At 37.8% G+C, this 23,759-nt stretch overlaps 1 protein-coding gene and 1 pseudogene across 1 annotated transcript; both read left to right on the forward strand.

The window, feature by feature from the left end:
* The first annotated feature begins 4,544 nt into the window (after nt 1–4,544).
* LOC123600496 lies at nt 4,545–10,230 on the forward strand (annotated as a pseudogene).
* A 12,174-nt stretch (nt 10,231–22,404) lies between these two features.
* Nucleotides 22,405–23,334, forward strand: LOC123600497 (olfactory receptor 4A47-like). Its single transcript, XM_045482534.1, has one exon. It carries the CDS (start codon nt 22,405–22,407, stop codon nt 23,332–23,334), a length of 930 nt encoding a protein of 309 aa, XP_045338490.1.
* The last annotated feature ends 425 nt before the right edge of the window (nt 23,335–23,759 follow it).

Raw genomic sequence — 23,759 nt, forward strand, 5'->3', positions numbered from 1 at the left:
CCGTGGATTGCTCATATATGGCCTCAATTATGTTGAGGTACATTCCTTCTCTCTCTTTTTTAAGTTTATTTATTTATTTTGAGAGAGACAGAGGGGTAGGAGAGTCAGACAGAGGGAGAGACAGAACCCCAAACAGGCTCCACACTGTCAGTGCACAGCATGACGTGGGCCTGGAGCCCACAAACTGTGAGATCGTAACCTAAACCAAGATCAAGAGTCAGACACTAAATGGACTGAGCCACCCAGATGCCCCAAGGTACATCCCTTCCATATACAACTTGTTGAGATGCTTATTTTATCATGAAAGATAATGAATATCTGTGCTACCAATGAGCAACCCACAGAGGATTAAGGAAACAATTCCTTTTAGCGCAGCATCAAAAAGAACAAAGTACTTAAGAATAAACTTAAACAAGGAAGTAAAAGTCTTTATACGGAAAACTAAAAAATGCTGCTGAAAGCTATTCTAGAAGACAGAAATAAATGGAAGAGTTTCATGAACTGATACAGTTCATATTAAGATGTCAATGCACCTAAAGTAATCTACAGATTCAATGCAATCCCGATAAAAATCCAAAAAATACATTTTTTGCTGAAAGAGATAAATCCATCCTAAAATTCAGGTGGAAACTCAAGGCACTCCAAGCAGCCAGAATAACCTTGGAGAACAAACAAACAAACAAACGTTTGGAGGACTTCCTGGTTCTAAAACTTACTACAAAGCTACAACAAACAAAACAGAATGATATTGGCATAAATAGGGACATAACAATGGAAGAAAATACAGAGCCTGGAGAGAAACCTTTGCATATGTGATCAAATGATTTTCAACGGGTGACAAGAACATTCTTGGGGAGAGGACAGGTGGTTCAAAACATGGTGTGGTGAAACTGGATATGCACATGCAAAAGAATGAAACAGAACCCTTCATGTACACCATTTACAAAAATTGACTCAAAAGGGATCAAAGACCTCAATTGTCAGCTAGAACTAAGAAACTTTTAGAAGAAAACATGACAGAAAAGCTCATAACTTTGGATTTGGCAATGATTATTTGGGTACAACACAAAAACCACAGGCAAGAAAAGAAAAAACACAGAAATTACTTGATCAAATTTAAGAAATTTTGTACATCACAGGACACTATCAACAGAGAGATAAGGCATCCCACAAACAGCAGACAATATTTTCAAAGGATATAGTTGATGATGTGTTAATATCCAGAATATATAACAAATTTCTACATCTCATTAACACAGAAAAACACCATTGTGATAAAAAATGGGCAAAGGACTCTAAAAAATGGGCAAAGGACTCTATGAAATTAGAAGACAACCACAAGAAAAATTTGGTCAGCCCTCAAACACATGGAAGTTAAAGAAAATCATACTAAAGAATGAATGGTTACCTAGAAAATGAAAGAAGAAATAAATATATGGAAGCAAGTGAAAATGAAAACATGAAAGTCCAAAACCTTTGGGATTTAGCAAAGGCAGTCCTAAGAGGGAAGTATACTGCAATCTAGGCCTTTCTCAAGAAGCAAGAGAGGTCCCAAATACACAACCTAATGTTACACCTAAAGGAGCTAAAAAGGGAACACCAGATAATCCTAAAGCCAGCCGAAGGGAAATAATAAAGAGTAGAGCAGAAATAAATGATATACTAACAACACCCCCCCCCCCCCCAGTAGAACAGATCAATGAATATAGGACCTGGTTCTTTGAAGGAATTAATAAAACTGATAAGCCCTTAGCCAGACTTTCAAAAGAAAAGAGAAAGTACCCCCCAGAAATAAAGTCATGAATGAAAGAGGAGAGATCACAACCAACACTTCAGAAATATAAACAATTATAAAAGAATATTATGAAAAATCATATGCCAACAAAGTCAGCAGTCTGGAAGAAAAGGATAAATTCCTAGAAACATATAAACTACCAAAACTGAAACAGGAAGAAATGGAAAATTTGAACAAACCAATAACTGGCAAAGAAATGGAAACAGTATTGAAAAAATCTCCCAACAACAACAAAAAAATCCAGGGCTAGGTAGCTTGCCAGAAAAATTCTACCAGACATTTAATTTTTTTTAAATGTTTGTTCATTGTTGAAAGACAGAGACAGAGCATAAGCAGGGGTGGGGCAGAAATAGAGGGAGATACAGAATCTGAAGCAGGCTCCAGGCTCTGAGCTGTCAGCAGAGAGTCTGATTTGGGACTTGAACTCATGAACTCTGAGATCATGACCTTGTGGGACCCAAGGAATTTAACAAAAATCCCCTACCCCTGGACAAGCAGAGCAGGACTAACTCCATTTTGTGTTACACCCAGCGTCTCATGTATAACCCCCACATGACCTGCTTATCGCTTAAGACACTCCCCCACCCTAGTCAAGCCGCTGAGCACACCCTTACTGGAAACCAGCTGAAATAGGAATGCGGAACCCCTAACCACCAAAGAATGTAAACCCCACCTTTTGCCCCCCAAACTTGCGCGCCAATTCTGACCAGAGTGATAGGCTAGTTCAAACAGTTACTATAGGGTAAACTGTAGTTCAATTGGCTACCTGCGTGTGGACTGACATGACTATGCAACTTTCTGTGTGTGTTACAATCTCATTGGCCACTGGCCCCTATAAAACTGTTACACCTTTTTTTTTTTTATAATATATGAAATTTATTGTCAAATTGGTTTCCATACAACACCCAGTGCTCATCCCAAAAGGTGCCCTCCTCAATACCCATCACCCACCCTCCCCTCCCTCCCACCCCCCATCAACCCTAGTTACTGTTACACCTTTTAACCTAGGCGTCCAAGTCCCTGCTCCGCTGTGTCGGGTATACTTGGGCCCAAGCTCCAGCTTGCAAATAAACGCTTGTGCGTTTGCATCGGTATCGGCTCCTTGGTGGTCTCTCGGATTTGAAATTGGGGGCATTACACACCTGAGCTGAAGTTGGATGCGTAAACTACTGAGCCACCCAAGTGCCCTCTGCCAGACATTTAAAGAAGTTAATATCTATTCTCAAATTGTTCTTCAAAAGAGAAATGGAAGGCAAACTTACAAACTCATTTTACGAGACCAGCATTACCTCGAATCTAAAACCAGGCAAAGACCCCACTGAAGAGAATGATAGGGCAATATCCCTGATGAACATGGATACAAAAATTCTCAACAAGCAAATAGAAACCAACAGTACATTAAAGGAATTATTCATCACAATCAAGTGGGATTTATTCCTGGGCTGCAAGGGTGGTTTGCAAATCAATGAATGCAATACACCATATTAATAAAAGAAATGGTAAGAACCATATGATCTTGTCGATAGATGCAGAAAAAAAATTTGACAAAATACAGTATCCATTCTTGATAAAAACCCTCAACAATGTAGGGATAGATGGAACATAGCTCCCAATTAAGGCCATCAACAATAGACCCACAGCTTATATTATCCTTAATGGGGAAAAACTGAGAGCCTCTAAGGTTGTGAACAAGCGATTTCCACCCTCACCACTGTTATTTAGTATAGTAATAGAAGTCCTAGCCTCAGCAATCAGATAGCAAAAAGGAAATAAAAGGCATCCAAATTGACAAGGAAGAAGTCAAGCCTTCACTATTCCCAGATGACACGATACTCTCTATAAACCTGAAAGAATCCACCAAACAATTGCCAGAACTGATACATGAATTCAGCAAAGTTGCAGGATACAAAATCAACGTGTAGAAATCTGTTGCTTTTCTATTTATTCATAATGAAGCAGCAGAAAGAAATAAATTAAGGAATCCATCCCATTTACAATTGCACCAAAACCCACAACTTACCTAAGAATAAATGTAAACAAAGAGGAGAAAGATGTCTACTCTGAAAATTATTACAATACCAATACTGATGCAAGTAATTGAATAGAAAGAAATGGAAAAAAATTTCCATGCTCATGGATTGGAAGAACAAATACTGTTAAAAATGTCCATACTACCAGGGGCACCTGGGTGGCTCAGTGGGTTAAGCGTCCGACTTCAGCTCAGGTCATGATCTCACAGTTCATGAGTTGGAGCCCTGTGTCAGGCTCTGTGCTGACAGCTTGGAGCCTGGAGCCTGCTTCAGATTCTGTGTCTCCCTCTCTCTGCCCCTCCACCCAACTTGTGTGCACTCTCTCTCTCTCTCTCTTTCTCTCTCCCTCTCTTGCAAAAATAAAGAAACATTTAAAAATATATTAAAAAATGTCCATACTACCCAAAGCAATATATGGATTTAATGCAATCCCTATCAAGTACCACCAGCATTTTTCACAACCTAAAACAAACAATCCTAAAATCTGTATGGCACCACAAAAGACACCAAATAGCCAAAGCAATCTTGAAAATGAAGAAAGCTGGAGGCATCACAATTCCAGACTTCAAGTTGTATTACAAAGCTGTAGTGATCAAGACAGTATGGTACTAGCTCAAAAACAGACATCTAGATCAATGGGACAAAATAGAAAATCCAGAAATGGACCCACAACTATATGGTCAACTAATCTTCAACAAAGCAAATTGAAAATGGAAAAGATGGAAAAAGTCCTCTTCAATAGAGTATTGGGGAAACTGGACAACAAAATGCAGAAGGATGAAATTGGACCACTTTCTTACACCATGTACAAAAATAAATTCAAAATGGATGAAAGACCTAAGTGTGAGACAGGAAACCATCAAAATCCTAGAGGGGAACACAGGCAGTAACCTCTTTGACCTCGACCATACCATGTCTTCTTACTGACATGTCACTGCTGGCAAGGGAAACAGAAGCAAGATGAACTATTGGGTCTTCATCAAGATAAAAAGCTTCTGCACAGCAAAAGAAACCATCAACAAAACTAAAATCCAACTTAAAGAATTGAGAAGATATTTGAAATGACATATCTGATAAAGGGTTAGTATCTAAAATTTATAAGGAAATTATCAATCTCAACATCCCCCGAATAATCCAGTTAAGAAATGGGCAGTGAGATGTGAATAGACATTTCTCCAAAGACTTCTAGATGGCTAGCAGATGCATGAACAGGTGTTCAACATCACTCATCATCAGGGAAATACAAATGAAAGCCATAATGAGATACCACCTCACACCTGTCAGAATGGCTAACATTAACAACACAAGAAACAACAGATGTTGGTAAGGATGCAGAAATATACTGCTGGTGGGAATGCAAACTGGTGCAACCACTCTGGGAAACAGTATGGAGGTTTCTCAAAAAATTAAAAGCAGAACTACCCTATGACCCAGGAATTGCACTACTAGGTGTTTACCCAAAGGATATAAAAATAGTGATGCAAATGGGCACGTGCATCCTGATGTTTATAGAAGCACTACCAACAATAGCCAAATTGTGGAAAAAGCCCAAACATCCATTGACTGATGAATCGATAAAGAAGATTGGCATATACAATGGAATATTACTCAGCCATGAAAAATAATAAAATCTTGCCATTTACAACAATGTGGTTGGAGAGAGAGTATATTATGCTAAGTGAAATAAGTCAGAAAGACAATACCATATGATTTCACTGATGTGGAATTTAAGAAGCAAAACAGGTGAACATAGGGGAAGGGAAAAAAAGTAAGGGAGGCAAACCATAAGAAACTCTTAACTATAGAGAACAGACTGAAGGTTGCTGGTGGGGAGGTGGTCGGGGAATGGATTAAATGGTGATGGGCATTAAGAAGGCCCTTTGTGATGAGCATTGGGTGTTGTATGTAAAGGATGAATCACTAAATTCTACACTTGAAACTAAGATTACCTTATATGTTTACTAAAATTTAAATAAAAACTTAAATAAATAAATGAAAAATTAAAAAAATAAGAAAGTCGAGGGGCACTTGGGTGGCTTAGTCAGTTGAGTGTCCGACTTCGGCTCTGGTCAGGATCTCACGGTCTATAGGTTTTAGCCCCACATTGGACTTTGTGCTGACAGCTCAGAGCCTGGAACCTGCTTCAGATTTTGTGTCTCCCTCTCTCTCTGCCCCTCCCCTGCTCATGCTCTCTTTCTCTCTCAAAAATAAATAAACATAAAAAAATGAAAAAAAAGAAAGTTGAATTTACATAAGAAAAACAGTCCACTGAAGAAGGAACAAATTAAATAAAATGAAATGTTTTATTTATCATTAAAAAATAAATAAATTTAAACTTCCAAGAAGTTGCAAACATAATATAGAATTCTCACATAGCTTTCACCAGTAGCACAATAAATTAGATGCTCAGTAAACATACTAAAATGTAAGATAAAAATCATTTACTAGAATGAAATTTTTAAAAAACTCTCTTATTGGGGAGGCAAACCATAAGAGACTCTTAAATACAGAGAAGAAAATGAGGGTTGTTGGAGGGTAAATGTGTGGGGGACAGGTTATGGGTGGCGGGCATTAAGGAGGGCACTTTTCCAGATGAACACTGGGTGTCATATGTAAGAGATGAATCACTGGGTTCTACTCCTGAAGTGAAGACTACACTCCATGTTAACTAACCTGAATTTTAAAAAAAATCTCAAAAAATTGGGTATAGAAGGAATGTAACTCAACATAATAAAGGCCATATATGACAGATCCACAGCTAATAACACTCGAGTCAAGGTTGAAAGCTTTCCCACTACTATCAGGCACAATATGAGAGTGCCCACACTTACCACTCCTTTTCAAAAGGGCACTGAAATAAAAATTCCTGTGTAACTTTAGCATTTTCTACATATAGGGCATGCCATCAGTGAAGTGAGAACAGATTGCTTAATTTTACTACCTGTAACAATTTTTCTGGTGGTAGCCACTTTCTATCCTGTGGAAGAAAAGCCTTCCCTGGTTATCTTCTCCATAGGAGAATTCTCCCTGAGTACCCTGTTTGCTCTCTTATTAGCACTGATGAAGACTGTAATTAACGCACTAAATTGTTCTCTTATATACTGCCTCCCTCTACCATGAGAATATAAAGTCCGTGCAGGACCATGCAGGAAGGACTATTTGCATAATTTTTTCCTATTTCATAAATTGCTGTATTCTCACTCGCAGCACAGTTCCTGACAGTAAATAAGCCCTCCAAATTAAAAAAAAATGTAATTGAATAAAGAGTTATTATGTTGAAATCTGCAAAAAAATAAAATGCCCAACCCTACTTCAAGGAAGCATAAATTGAGTATTAATAAAAGGGAAGAGAAACTTGCTATGGGAAGTGGAGAAATACATGAAAAATAATCTTTCTAAAACAAAATGACTGGGCTGAAATTTTATTCTTAACTGGCAGTAGCCTTACAATGGTTCTAAAGCTATTTTTTTTATGTCACATATTTCTGACACTAATTATGTGATTTGGCCTAATAGTATCTTTACATAGATATTTTTGAAAAATTTTGTGAAAATTCCCAGTGAATTTATAAGCAAGAATTGGTCCTGGACATTTTCCAATTGTAGGACTTAATGAAGAATGTGGTTAGAAGGGATAAAATGTCCAGTGATATTTGCCCGTATGGGGAAGAAGAGGCTATGCTCTTAACAACTGATACACATTTTTAGGAGGTTTCTGTTAGGCTTAAAGCATTACCTAAGGAGAAGCCCAATGATGTCTCTTAAAGTATCAAGTCTGCTAATCTGACCAAACCAATAGAATGAGGATGCCTAAGCCACTGGATGGTATTTTTCTATTTAGAAATTAGTAGGAAAAAAGTTACTTGAGAAAAATCTCCCTGGGAGATGGCTGGTGGCTATTTTCCTTATGTAAGGATAGGAGTTAATCTTGTCTTTTTGATATATTATCCTAATGTGATAAATGTTTGTTTTCTGCGTGGACCATGGAATTGCTAGGAAGTCATCTACGGTATTAATAAAAGCAACCTTCTGAATAACCAGGAGAAACTCTGGCGAAAATGGATAGACAGTCGAATGAAAAAAAATACGTCCTCAAGCAATAATGTAGCTTTTGCCCTCTTGCCAAACTGGACGACAGAGTCAAATGTGTTCCTTCAGATTGTGGACATGCCTCTATAAGGTAAGACTAACAGTAAATAGTGGAAACCAGCCTTTGCAACTGTGTAACTATCTTTATTATGTAAAAGTGAGATCACTTTGAAAGAAAGCCAACTTTGATTCCAATTCTAGTTTTATCACTTAAAAATGGTTGACCTTGGGAAAATTAATTAGATGTTCTGAGTCTCAGTTGGTTCAGCAGTGAAATGAGGATTATAATTCCCTTTACTGTAAGATGAACTGTGATTCATTAAGTTCTGAGTGTGTGATTGGAAGCAACTGTGGGCATTGTGAGCAGTGGAGTGATAGATGAGAATCATATTTAAAAAGAATCCATTTTAAGTTTCATCAGGAGAACAAATTGATGGAGACCAGAATGAAAGAGGAGGAACGTGGTAGGAGGCTAGTGCAGTGGGCCAGAGGAAGTGGGGAGGGGAGGGGAATGATTAAATTTGTGATAAATTTTAAAGGGAATAAATATCATTTGTTAAAGGTATTAATATGTGACATGACCGCAAGACTTCATGAAGGACACTGTGATTATTTCTTGTCTGAGCAATGATGTGGAAGGTGGTACCATTTAATGATGTGGGAAGCATCTATGTTTATTGTGCAAGAAAAAATTAGTTTTATAAGTCCTAATTGATATCCAATGGAGATTTCTGAAGTTGGAGATGTTGCATATATGAAGTTTAACAATTAAGGGAGAGACACAATAGTGGAATGCTTCCCCATTTATTGATCAGGGAAAGGAGGCATATCCAACCAAAGATCCTAATAAAGAGGTCTCAGTGGGGGAAGAGACAACCTAGGGAAGTGACCTTCTGTTCCTAATTTGATCTACTCACTTTGAATGTGTCAGTTACCTTAAATGGGTCTCAAGTATTTCACCTTTGGGACTTTATAAACTGTGCATCTTTCCATGAAATTCCCTTTCCCTCTTCTCTTGTTCTTCCACTCTTCCTTTAAAACTCAGGTGAAGCATTGCTTCCTTTGGGAAACTTTTTTGATTCCCGTTTGGTAGATATATTCCTACCCTGGACATTTCGTGTTCTGTATTTTTATAATGGCACCTATTATATTGGTGATTATTATGTATGATATCACTGAGTGTAGGAAACCGTGGCTTATTCAACTTGAAATCCTAATGTCTATGACACATGTCACACATGTGAGACAAATAGGTACTCCTTCTACATTCTTTTAATTGAATGAACCAGTAATCTTATAATGCATTTATATTCCTTGTTTTGTAGATCAGCTGCTTCTAATATGAGAAGCCAGCTTCTATGCAGACTAGATGGAACCAAGGAGCAATGTCACTTATTTTATCCTCTTGGGTCTCACACAGGATCCAAAGGAACAGAAGGTCCTTTTGGTTGTGTTCTCACTCTTCTATATTTTCACTGTGGTGGGCAACCTCCTCATTTTGGCAACTGTAACTGTCAGTAAGACCCTGAACTCACCTATGTACTTGCTTCTTGCTAACTTACCTTTTATGGATGTCATTTACTCCTCTTCTATTTCCCTCAGATTGATTTCAGATTTGATATGTGGGGAAAATACCAGGTCATTTCAACACTGTATGACCCAGCTGTTTACAGAGCAGCTTTTTGGTGGATCAGAGATCATTCTTCTCTTGGTGATGGTTTATGACCTCTATGTGGCCATCTGTAAACCCCTGCATTATTTGTGTATCATGAGGCAAAGGGTGTGTGTTGTGCTCCTGGTAGGGTCCTGGGTTGGAGGTTTTCTGCATTCAGTAATTCAAGTTAGCACTATTTATGGGCTCCCATTCTGTGGTCCCAATTCATTGATCATTTTTTGTGTGACATGTACCCCTTACTGAAACTGGTCTATACTGACGCCCATATCATTGGCCTGTTAGTGGTGGGCGATGAAGGACTGATCTGCACAATTGCGTTTGTGCTCTTGCTCATCTCTTATGGTGTCATCTTGCACTCTCTAAAGAACCTTAGTCCGGAAGGGAGGCGGAAAGCCCTCCAGACCTGTGGTTCCCACATCACTGTGGTGGTCTTCTTCTTTGTGCCCTGTATTTTCATGTACGTGAGACCTGCTAAGACCTTCCCTATTGACAAATCAGTGAGTGTGTTTTATACAGTTATAACCCCCATGCTGAGCCCCCTGATCTACACTCTGAGAAATTCTGAGATGACGAATGCTATGAGGAAGCTCTGGAGGAAGAATGTCACATCAAGTAGTAAAGGAGTGCATTTTCTACCATGAAGAGAATTACTTGACATTGGCCTGCATTTTCTAAGAATGCAGAAGACTCCTTAAAATGATCCTGACTGTCTTTGTGTCAAGTTTTAAGTTAATTATAAAGAACGAACTGGATGATTATGCTTTAATAACAGCTTCCCTTCCAGTAGAATGTAAGGTCGATAATACCTTGTGGATCAGTTCATTTAGAAAAGTGTAATTCCTTTACATAAAAGGAGTCAACATTCCAAAGGCAAGGGAATTAAAAGCAAAAATAAAGTATTGGGAGCTCATCAAGATAAAAAGCTTCTGCACAGCGAAGGAAACAATCAGCAAACCTAAAGGCAACTGACAGAATGGGAGAGGATATTTGCAAATGACTTATCAGATAAAGTGTTAGTATCCAAAATCTATAAGGAACTTATCAAACTCAACACCCAAAAAACAAATAATACAGTGAAGAAATGGGCAAAAGACATGAATAGACACTTCTCCAAGGAAGACATCCAGATGGCCAACCGACACATGAAAAAAGGCTCCACATCACTCATCATCAGGGAAATACAAATCAAAACCACAATGAGATACCACCTTACACCTGTCAGAATGGCGAACATTAACAATTCAGGCAACAACAGATGTTGGCCAGGATGCGGAGAAAGAGGATCTCTTATGCATTATTGGTGGCAATGCCAGCTGGTGCAGCCACTCTGGAAAACAGTATGGAGGTTCCTCAAAAAATTAAAAATAGAACTACCCTTTGACCCAGCAATTGCACTACTAGGCATTTATCCACAGGATACAGGTGTGCTGTTTCAAAGGGACACATGCACCCCCATGTTTACAGCAGCACTGTCAACAACAGCCAAAGTATGGAAGGAGCCCAAATGTCCATCAATGGATGAACAGATAAAGAAGATGTGGTGTATATATATACAATGGAGTATTCCTCAGCAATCAAAAAGATTGAAATCTTGCCATTTGCAACTACGTGGATGGAACTGGAGGGTATTATGCTAAGTGAAATCAGTCAGTCAGAGAAAGACAAAAATCATATGACTTCACTCATATGAGGACTTGAAGAGACAAAATAGATGAACATAAGGGAAGGGAAACAAAAATAATATAAAAACAGGTAGGGGGACAAAACAGAAGAGACTCATAAATATGGAAAACAAATTGAGGGTTGCTAGAGGGGTCGTGGGAGGGGGAGGGGTTAAATGGGTAAGGGGCATTAAGGAACCTACTCCTGAATCATTGTTGCACTATATGCTAACTCATTTGGATGTAAATTTAAAAAAATAAAAAATAAAATAAAAAAAAAGGCCACTGATGGAATGGGAAAAGATATTTGCAAGTGACATCTCGGATAAAGGGCTAGTATCCAAAATCTATAAAGAGCTCACCAAAGTCCACACCTGAAAAACAAATAATCCAGTGAAGAAATGGGCAGAAGACATGAATAGATACTTTTCTAAAGAAGACATTCAGATGGCCAACAGGCACATGAAAAGATGCTCAACGTCACTCCTCATCAGGGAAATACAAATCAAAACCACACTCACATATCACCTCACATCGGTCAGAGTGGCTATAATGATCAAATCAGGAGACTATAGATGCTGGCGAGGATGTGGAGAAACAGGAACCCTCTTGCACTGTTGATGGGAATGCAAACTGGTGCAGCCGCTCTGGAAAACAGTGTGGAGGTTCCTCAAAAAATTAAAAATAGATTTACCCTATGACCCAGCAATAGCACTGCTAGGAATTTACCCAAGGATACAGGAGTGCTGATGCATAGGGGCACTTTTACCCCAATGTTTATAGCAGCACTTTCAACAATAGCCAAATTATGGAAAGAGCCTAAATGTCCATCAACTGACAAATGGATAAAGAAGATGTGGTTTATATATACAATGGAATACTACTTGGCAATGAGAAACAATGAAATATGGCCCTTTGTAGCAACGTGGATGGATCTGGAGAGTGTTATGCTAAGTGATATAAGTCAGGCAGAGATAGATACCATATGTTTTCACTCATATGTGGATCCTGAGAAACTCAACAGGAGACCGGGGGGAGGGGAAGGGGGGAAAAAGTTACAGAGAGGGAAGGAGGCAAAACATAAGAGACTCTTAAATACTGTGAACCAACTGAGTTGATGGGGGGTGGCGAGGGGAAAGTGGGTGATGGGCATTGAGGAGAGCACCTGTTGGGATGAGCACTGGGTGTTGTATGGAAACCAATTTGACAATAAATTTCATATTTAAAAAAAGGAGTCAACAATAGGTAATGAATTAATGAAGAAATTTTTAAATGATTACACTTTTTTATCAACATGTTTTTTTCCTGATACCTAGTATTATTTTTAGTTAGATTCTTATCATTTAAGGAAATTCTTTTTATTTTACTATTTATAATATTTAATGATGTATAGATGGTCTTGCTAAGTAAATATCTGTGGCCTTTTATGTAAAACACTTTGACATTTGTTTTTATAAGAAAAATTGATGTGTAATGGATAGTAATAAATAATTATAGAGAAAAACTTATATAATGGAATAAAATGAGAATAAATTACCTACTCATCTCTCAGCACGGTCTCTAGTCCTCTTCCTCAGAGGGCGTCATTTAATCTGTTTCTTAAGACTCCTGTGATAATAACGACATTTGTATTCAAGTATATGTAATGTTAATTTTTCTCTGTGTATTTAACTTTTGCTCCTATTATACAACTTCTTTCTTTAAAATAAACTTTTAAGTTTAGGATAGTTTTGTTTATTTTTGATATTTCAATTGAAAATTGTTGCCATACAATATTATCCTAGTTTCTGGTACACAACATAGCGACTTAACAATCATGTACATTAAGAAATGATCATATCATGATATGTGTAACTTCTGTTACCATAAAAAGTTGCTATAAACATGTTCACTCTGTTCCCTATGCTGTACTTTTCATTCTTGTGACGTAACTGAAACTTTGTACCTTTCGTCCCTTTCACCCATGTCACCTATCCCTCCAACCTCCGCAGCTCTGGCAACCCCCAGTTTGTTCTCTGATGAGTCCTTTTCTGTTTTTGTCCATGTGTTCTTTCTTTACTTCCACATATAAGTGAAATCATTTGCACCATCTTGAAGATACCGCATACCAGTCCGGAGAGATCTCTTAGTTTTTCTTGTACTCCATATTACTCCCTTATAAAATCAATAAAAATGTATATAAAATAAATGTGTCCTTTTCTATTCATGTTATTACTAACCTTTTTCTATGACAAAGAAGTTTATAATAATGACATGCTTGTGAATGTGTGCAAGTATGAGTTCCTCGGAGTGGAATTGTTGATGTATGTATTTGGAACAGTGATCAGATAGTTTAATGTCGATATTCATAGTTATCACCAAACTGCCAACCTAGAGTTTGTACTAGTAGCTACACTGATGCTCACCGTCTGTGAGAATGCTTCAGTCCACATTCTCAACCACCCATACCTGATATGGATTTATGGCATAAACAGTCCGATTAAATTGCAATCTTTTTCATATTATTGAGTTTACCTATTCACATGTTGGATATGATTTGTATTTCTTTTTCTGTGAATTGTCTATTCATGCCTTTACCTATTTCTTCAGTCGTTGCTCTTTTCCATACATATTTTGATGATTGGTTACATCCTAAAGAAATGATCCTTTTAGTATTGTGTATGTAACTATTATTGTTCTGTCTTGTGATGTATTTTTATCTTTTGTACACTATAAGGAACACTTTCGGTGTGCAAAAAATTTTTCATTTAGTGTGTAATTTTTTATAGGGAATTCACAGGTGTTCCTTGCTATTTATTTATTTATTTATTTATTTATTTATAATATAATTTATTGTCTAGTTGGCTAACATACAGTGTGTAAAGTGTGCTCCTGGTTTTTGGGGTAGATTCCCGTGGCTTATTGCTTACCTACAACACCCAGTGCTCATCCCAAGAAGTGCCCTCCTCAATGCCCATCACCTATTTTCCCCTCTCCCTTACCCCCTCAGCCACCCTCAGTTTGTTCTCTGTATTTAAGAGTCCTTTATGGTATACCTCCCTCCCTCTCTGTTTGTAACTACTTTATTCCCCTTCCCTTCCCCCATGGTCTTCTGTTAAGTTTCCCAAGATCCACGTATGAGTGAAAACATATGATATCTGTCCTTCTCTGACTAACCTATTTCACTCAGTATAATATCTTCCAGTTCCATCCACGTTGCTGCAAATGGCATCACATATATTCTTTGGAGCAAGGTCTCTTAAAGTTCCTTCCTCTTTGGTTTTTAATAAAAAAGAAGTTTTTGTCCCCCGTCCCCCCTTTTTAAATTTAAATTTTAGTTAACATACAGTGCAATATTGGTTTCAGGAGTAGAAATCAGTCATTCATCACTTACATACAACATGCAGTGTTCATCATAACAAGTGCCCTCCTTAGTCCCCTCACCCATGTAAGCCATCTCCCACCTGCTTCCCTTTGTCAACCCATAGTTTTTTCCCCCTCTATCATTAAGAGTCTCTTGTGATTTGTTTCCCTCTCTTCTCTTATCCATATGGTCATCTGTTTGGTTTCTTCCCATATGGTCATCTGTTTGGTTTCTTAAATTTCACATATAAGTGAAATCCTATGGTATTTGTCTTTCTCACATTGACTTATGTCGCTTAGCATAATACATTCTAGTTCCATCCACATTATTTGGATGGCAAGATTTCATTTGTTTTGATGGCTGAGTAATACTCCATCATATATCACATCTTTATCCATTCATCAGTCGATGGACATTTGGACTCTCTCCATAGTTTGGTTATTGTTGATAATGCTGCTATAACATTGGGGTGCTTGTACCCCTTTGAATCTGTATTTTGTATCCTGTGGGTAGATATCTAATAGTGTATTAGGTCACTTGGTCATAATGTAGTTTTATTTTTGCTTTCTTGAAGAACCTCCATACTTTTCTCCAGGGTGAGCACACCAGTTTGCATTCCCACCAACAGTATAAGAGGATTCTCCTTTCTCCACATCCTTGTCAACACCTGGTGTTTCTTGTGTTGTTAATTTTAGCCATTCTGACAGGTGTGAGGTGTTATCTCATCGTGGTTTCGATTTGTATTTCCTTGATGATGAGTGATGTTAAGCATCTGTTCATGCATCTGCTAGCCATCTAGAAGTCTTCGTTAGAGAAATATCTATTCATGTCTTCTGCTCATTTCTTAACTGGGTTATTTGTTTGTTGGGTGTTGAGTTTGAGAAGTTCTTTATAGATTTTGGATACCAACCCTTTATCAGGTATGTCATTTGCAAATATCTTCTCCCATTCTGTAGGTTGCCCTTAGTTTTGTTGATTGTTTCCTTCACTGTGCAGATGTATATATTGATACAGTCTCAGTAGTTCATGTTTATTTTTGTTTCCTTGCCTTCGATGACGTGTCTAGTAACAAGCTATTGTGGCCAAAGTCAAACAGGATATTGCCTTGTTCTCCTCTAAGATTTTGATGGTTTTCTGTCTCACAGTTAGGTCTTTCATCCATTTCAAATTTAGTTTTGTGTATGATGTAAGAAAGTGGCCTAATTTCATTCTTCTGTATATCACTGTCCAGTTTTCCCAACACCATTTGTTGAAGAGACTGTCTTTTTTCCATTGGATATTCTTTCCTGCTTTGTCAAAGACTAGTTGACCATATAGTTGCGGGTCCATTTCTCCGTTTTCTTTTTAGTTCCATTGATAATGTGTCTATATCACATTTGTCTTTTTTTTAAAACTGTCTCGATGACTACAGTGTTGTAATATAGCTTGAATTCTGGAATGGTGATGCCTCCAGTTTTGTTTCTCTTTTTCATGATTGCTTTGGCTACTTGGGGTCTTTTGTGGTTCCATACAAATTTTAGGATTGTTTGTTATAGCTCTTTGAAAAATGCTGGTGTTACTGATAGGGATTGCATTAAATGTGTAGATTTCTTTGGGTAGTATATTTTAACAATGCTTGTTCTTCCCATCCATAACCATGGAATGCTTTTCCATTTCTTTGTGTCCTCTTCAATGTCTTTCATCAATGTTCTACAGTTTTCAGAATATAGATCTTCTTCTATTTATTAATGGTTATTTATTTGGGAGAGAGAGAGAGAGAGAACGAACAAACACTGGCGAGGGGCAGAGAAAGAGAATCCCAAGCAGGGTCCATGTTATCAGTGCAGAACCCGACAGGTTCTTGATTCCACAAACTGTTTGATGATGATCTAAGCCCAAATCAAGAGTCAGACCAGTTGAGCCACCCAGGTGCCGCCAGAGTAGAGATCTTTCACTTCTTTACTTAGGTTTATTCGTAGGTATCATATTGTTTTTGGTACCCTTGTAAATGGGATTGATTCCTTCACTTCCTTTTCTGCTGCTTCCTTATTGGTGTATAGAGGTGCAACAGATTTCTGCATGTTGATTTTATATCCTGTGACTTTGATGAATTCATGTATTAGTTCTAGCAATTTTTTTGGCGCAGTCTTTTGGGTTTTCTACATAGAAAAGCTGTGTAGAAAATAGTGTCATCTGCATGTTGTCTGCAAATAATGAAATTTTGACTTCTTCCTTGCTGATCGGATACCTTTTGTTGTTGTTCTTACTGCTGCTGCTGCTGCTGCTGTTGTCTGATTGCTGAGGCTAAGACTTCCAGTACTAGGTTAAATACCAATGTTGAGAGTGGATATTTTTGTCTTATTCGTGACCATAGGGGAAAGGCTCTCAGTTTTTCCCCATTGAGGATGATATTAGCTGTGGGTCTTTTGTATGTGGCCTTTATGATGTTAAGATATGTTCCATCGATCCCTACTTTGTTGAGGACTTCCATCAAGAATGGATGCCATATTTTGTCACATACTTTTTCTGCATCTATTGACAGGATCATATGGTTCCTATCCTTTCTTTTATTAATATGGTGGATCACACTGATTTGTGTTGTAGTCCAGGAATAAATCCCACTTGATCGTGGTGAGTAATAATTCCTTTAATGTACTGTTGTATTCAATTTGCTAATACCTTGTTGAGAATTTTTGCATCCATGTTCATCAGGGATATTGGCTTGTCGTTCTCCTTTTTAGTAGCGTCTTTGTCTGATTTTGGAATCAAAGTAATGCTGGCCTTGTAAAATGAACTTGGAAGTTTTCTTTCTATTTCTGTTTTGGAAAAGTTTGAGAAGAATAGGTATTAACTCTTTTTAAATGTCTGGTAGAATTTTGCTGGCAAAAAAAGCCCCGGACTTTTTTTGTTGGGAGATTTTTGATTGCTGATTCCATTTCTTTGCTGGTTAGGGTTTTGTTCAAATTTTCTATTTCTTCCTGTTTCAGTTTTGCTAGTTTATGAGTTTCTGAATTTGTCCGTTTCTTCCAGATTGCCCAGTTTTTTGGCATAGTATTCTTTCCCAATTGTTTGTATTTCTGTGATCTTGGTTGTGATCCCTCCTTGTTCATTCATGATTTTATCTACTTGGGACCTTTCTCTTTTACTTTTGAGAAGTCTGCTAGGGGTTCATCAATTTTGTGACTCTTTCTAGGAACCAGTTCTTAGTGTTGTTGATGTATGGTGCTGTTTTGTTTGTTTGTTTTTGTTATATCATTTATTTCTGCTCTGCTCTTTATTATTTCCCTTTGCTGGCTTTAGGTTTTATCTGCTGTTCCCTTTTTAGCTCCTTTAGGTGTAACATTAGGTTGTGTATTTGGGACCTCTCTTGCTTCTTGAGAAAGGCCTAGATTGCAGTATACTTCCCTCTTAGGACTGCCTTTGCTAATCCCAAAGGTTTTGGATTTTCATGTTTTCATTTTCACTTGCTTCCATATATTTTTTTTTCTTCTTTAATTTTCTAGGTAACCATTCATTCTTTAGTATGATTTTCTTTAACTTCCATGTGTTTGAGGGCTGACCAAATTTTTCTTGTGGTTGTCTTCTAATTTCATAGCATCCTTTGTCCATTTTTTATCACGATGGTGTTTTTCTATGTTAATGAGATGTAGAAATTTGTTATATATTCTGGATATTAACACATCATCAACTATATCCTTTGAAAATATTGTCTACTGTTTGTGGGATGCCTTATCTCTCTGTTGATAGTGTCCTGTGATGTACAAAATTTCTTAAATTTGATCAAGTAATTTCTGTGTTTTTTCTTTTCTTGCCTGTGGTTTTCATGTTGTACCCAAATAATCAATGCCAAATCCAAAGTTATGAACTTTTTTGTCATGTTTTCTTATAAGAGTTTCATAGTTGTAGCTGACAATTGAGGTCTTTGATCCCTTTTGAGTCAATTTTTGTAAATGGTGTACATGAAGCGTTCTGTTTCATTCTTTTGCATGTGCATATCCAGTTTCACCACCCCATGTTTTGAACCACCTGTCCTCTCCCCAAGAATGTTCTTGTCACCCGTTGAAAATCATTTGATCACATATGCAAAGGTTTCTCTCCAGGCTCTGTATTTTCTTCCATTGTTATGTCCCTATTTATGCCAATATCATTCTGTTTTGTTTGTTGTAGCTTTGTAGTAAGTTTTAGAACCAGGAAGTCCTCCAACCGTTTGTTTGTTTGTTTGTTTGTTCTCCAAGGTTATTCTGGCTGCTTGGAGTGCCTTGAGTTTCGACCTGAATTTTAGGATGGATTTATCTCTTTCAGCAAAAAATGTATTTTTTGGATTTTTATCGGGATTGCATTGAATCTGTAGATTATTTTAGGTGCATTGACATCTTAATATGAACTGTATCAGTTCATGAAACTCTTCCATTTATTTGTGTCTTCTAGAATAGCTTTCAGCAGCATTTTTTAGTTTTCCGTATAAAGACTTTTACTTCCTTGTTTAAGTTTATTCTTAAGTACTTTGTTCTTTTTGATGCTGCGCTAAAAGGAATTGTTTCCTTAATCCTCTGTGGGTTGCTCATTGGTAGCACAGATATTCATTATCTTTCATGATAAAATAAGCATCTCAACAAGTTGTATATGGAAGGGATGTACCTTGGGGCATCTGGGTGGCTCAGTCCATTTAGTGTCTGACTCTTGATCTTGGTTTAGGTTACGATCTCACAGTTTGTGGGCTCCAGACCCACGTCATGCTGTGCACTGACAGTGTGGAGCCTGTTTGGGGTTCTGTCTCTCCCTCTGTCTGACTCTCCCACCCCTCTGTCTCTCTCAAAATAAATAAATAAACTTAAAAAAGAGAGAGAAGGAATGTACCTCAACATAATTGAGGCCATATATGAGCAATCCACGGTAACATCACACTCACCAGGGCAAGGTTGAAAGCTTTCCCACTACAATCAAGAAGATCAGAGTGCCCACGCTCACCTGTCCTTTTCAAAATAGCACTGGACTAAAAATCCCTGTGAAATTGTCAGCATTTCTACTTATAGGTCATGCCATCAGTAAAGTGAGAACAGATTGCTTGTAATGTTTCTTAATTTTACTGCTTGTAACAATTTTTCTGATGGTAGCCATTTTCTATCCTGTGGATCTCAGATCAATCATTCAATTTGAACAAAGGCCTTCCCCTGGTCACCTTCTCCATAATAGAATTCTCCCTGAGTACCCTGTTTGGTCTCTTATTAGCACTGATGAAAACTTTAATTAGCTTACTAAATTGTCCCCTTATTCACTTCCTGACTCTGCTATGAGAATGTAAGGTCCTAGCAGGAAGGACCTGTTGCATAATTCTTTCCCGTATTTCATTAATTGCTGTGCCCTCACTTACAGCATGGTTCCTAGCAATAAATAGGAGGTCCAACCTGAAAAAAAATTACTAATTGAATAAATAGTCCTTATGTCTAAATCTGTGAATAAATATCTACAGCATCTAACCACACTTCAAGGCAGCATAAGTTGAATATTAATGGCAAGAAAAACTTGCTATGGCAAGTGGGGAAATATATGATAAATTAACCTTTCCTAAAACAAAATGACTGGCTTGAAATTTTATTCTTGACTGGCAGTAGTCTTCCAATGATTCTAAAGCTGTTTTGTTTTGTTTTCTTTTGTTTTGTTTTGTTTATGTCGCATGTTTCTGACCCTCATTATGTGATTTGGCCTACTAGTATCTTTCTATAGGTATTTTTTTAAGTTTTTGTGGAAATTCCCAGTGAATTTAATTAAGCAAGAATCAGTGTTGGCAGCTTTCCAATTGTAGGACTTAATGAGGAATGTGGTTAGAAGGAATAAAATGTCCAGTGATGGTTGCCTGCATGGGGAAGAAGAGGCTATGCTCTTAACAACTGATCCACATTTTTGAGGACGTTTCTGTTAGGCTTAAAGCATTACCTAAGGAGAAGCCCAAGCATGTCTCTTTAAAATATCAAGTCGCTCCGACTTCAGCCAGGTCACGATCTCGCTGTCCGTGAGTTCGAGCCCCGCGTCAAGCTATGGGCTGATGGCTCAGAGCCTGGAGCCTGTTTCCGATTCTGTGTCTCCCTCTCTCTCTACCCCTCCCCCGTTCATGCTTTGTCTCTCTCTGTCCCAAAAATAAATAAACGTTGAAAAAAAATTTTTTTTTTAAATATCAAGTTGCTAATCTGACCAAACCAACACCATAGAATGAGGATGACAAGCTGTTGAATGGTATTTTTGTATTTAGAAATTAGAGGCAAAGAAGTTGCTTGAGAAAAATGGGAGATGGCTGGTGGCTATTTTTCTTATGTAAGGATAGTTAGTTCACTACCTTTTTGATATAGTATCCTAATGTGATAAATTTTTGTTTTCTCTGTGGACCATGGAATTCCTAGGAAGTGATCTAAAATCTAAAAGCAACCTTCTGAATAACCAGGAGACCTTATGGAGAAAACGGATAGACAGCCGAATGAAATAAAATATATCCTCAAGTAATAAGGCAGCTTTTGCCCTCTCTTGTCAAACTGGATGACAGAAGAAATCCAGGTTGCTGGGAATGAGTAGAAAGCGTTCCTTCAGATTGTAGACCTGCTTTCACAAGTTAAGACTAAAAGTAAGTCCTGGAAACCAGCCTTTGCAATTGTGTGACTCTCTTTATTATATAAAAGTGAGATCATCTTTAGATGAAGCAAACTTTGACTCCGATTCTGGTTTAATCATTTAAAAATGGCTGACCTTGGGAAAATTAACTAGGTGATCTGAGCCTCAGTTTGTTCACCCGTGAACTGGGAATTATAGCTCATCTTATGGTCACAGGAACTGTGATTCATTGAGTTGTGAGTGTGTGATTGGTATCCACTGTAGACATTGTGAGCAGTGGAGTGATAGATCAGAATCAGATTTAAAAAGGATCAATTGGGCTGCATGAGCAGAATGTACTGATGGAGGCCAGAGTACAAGGGGAGGGATGTGGCAGGAAGCCAATGGAGTGGGTCAGGAGAAGCGGGGAGGGAAGGGAAATGATCAAATTTGTGATATGTTTTAAAGGGCATTAATGGCATTTGTTAAAGGTATCAATATGTGACATGAAGATAAGAAAGACATAAAGGCACTGTGATATTTCTTGTCTGAGCAATGACATTTAATGAATTGTGGAACACTAGATTTATGGTGAAAAATGAAAAATTTAGTTTTATAAATACAGAATTGATATCCTATTGGAGATGTCCAAAGTTAGAGATGTTGCATATGTGAAGTTTAAAAATTAAGGGGAGACATAAGGGTGGAATGCTTTCACATTTATTGGTCAGAAAAAGGGGGATATCCAACCAAAGACCCTAATAAAGAGGGATGAGACACTCTAGGGCTGTGACCTTCCATTCCGAATTTGATCCCCTCACTTTGAATATGCCAGTTACCTTACATGGTTCTCAAGTATTTCAGTCTTGTGACATTATGAACTGTGCACCTTTCCGTGGAATTCTCTTATCCTCTTTTTCTGTCCTCCCACTTTTGCTTTAGATAACTCAGCTAAAGCATTGTTTCTTCTGGGATGTCTTCACTGATTGCTCTTTGATTGATATATTCCTACACTGTGTGTCACTTATTACATTGGCGATCATTATGTATGCTCTTTCAGAGTGTAGGAAACCATGGGTTATTTAACTTGGGAATCACAGCACCATTGAAATACTCCACACAAACAGGTAGTCTTCTACTTTTTTTAAATTGATGAATCAGTAAAAGAGTAATCTTATTATGCATCTAAGTTTCCCTCCTTGTTTTCTAGGAAACCTACATCTAATATGTGAATCAGGTCCTATACAGACTGGATGGAATCAAAGAACAATGTAACTTTCTTTGTCCTCCTGGGCCTCACACAGGATGGAAAGGAACAGAAGTTTCTGTTTGTTATATTCTTGCTCTTCTATATTTTGACGGTGGTGGGCAACCTGCTCATTGTGGTGACTATAGCTGTCAGTAAGACCCTAGGCTCCCCTATGTACTTGTTTCTTGCTAACTTATCTTTTATGGATGTCACTTATTCGTCTTGCATTTCCCCCAGATTGATTTCGGACTTGTTCTTTGGGGAAAATACCATATCCTTCCAATCTTGTATGACCCAGCTATTTACAGAGCACCTTTTCGGTGGATCAGAGGTCATTCTTCTGCTGGTGATGGCTTATGACCGCTATGTGGCCATCTGTAAGCCTTTGCGTTATTTGGTTGTCATGAGGCAAGAGGTGTGTGTTGTGCTCCTGGTAGGGTCCTGGGTTGGAGGTTTTCTGCATTCAGCCATTCAAGTTAGCACGATTTATAGTCTCCCATTCTGTGGTCCCAATGTCATTGATCATTTCATCTGTGAAATGTACCCCTTACTGAGACTTGCCTGTACTGACACATATGTCATTGGCCTGTTAGTGGTGGCCAACGGAGGGATGATGTGCACAATTGTGTTTGTGCTCTTGCTCATCTCTTATGGTGTCATCTTGCACTCTCTAAAGAACCTTAGTCCGGAAGGGAGGCGGAAAGCCCTCCAGACCTGTGGTTCCCACATCACTGTGGTGGTCTTCTTCTTTGTGCCCTGTATTTTCATGTACGTGAGACCTGCTAAGACCTTCCCCGTTGACAAATCATTGAGTGTGTTTTTTACAGTTATAACCCCCATGCTGAACCCCCTGATCTATACTCTGAGAAATTCTGAGATGACAAATGCGATGAAGAAGCTCTGGATGAGAAATGTCGTATCTGTTGGTATATAAGTGCTCTATCCACCATGAAGAGAATTATTTGACATTGGATGCCATTTTATAAGAATGCAGATATTTTGTTAAAATGATTCTGAGTTCCCTTGTTCAAAGAACTTAATTATTTTTAAAGTATGAACTGGATAATTGTGCTTTAATAACAATTTCCCTCCCTGGTAGAATCTATAGTCCATTATCCCTTGGAGATTGCTTCATTTAGAAAGGTGCAAAACCTTCATAGCAAGGTGTCAACAATAGGTAATTATTTAGGAAATTTTCATGGTTAATTTTCAAGCAATTTATGTTTTTTAATTTTTTTGATACTTAGTAATATTTTACTTATATTCTTGTTATTTCAGGTAATTCTTTTTATTATACTAATTATAATGTTAATGATGCATAGACTGTCTTGTTCAGTAAATTTCTGTTGCCTTATCTGC

This window comes from Leopardus geoffroyi, chromosome D1 (assembly GCF_018350155.1).
Source record: "Leopardus geoffroyi isolate Oge1 chromosome D1, O.geoffroyi_Oge1_pat1.0, whole genome shotgun sequence".
Lineage (NCBI taxonomy): Eukaryota > Metazoa > Chordata > Mammalia > Carnivora > Felidae > Leopardus > Leopardus geoffroyi.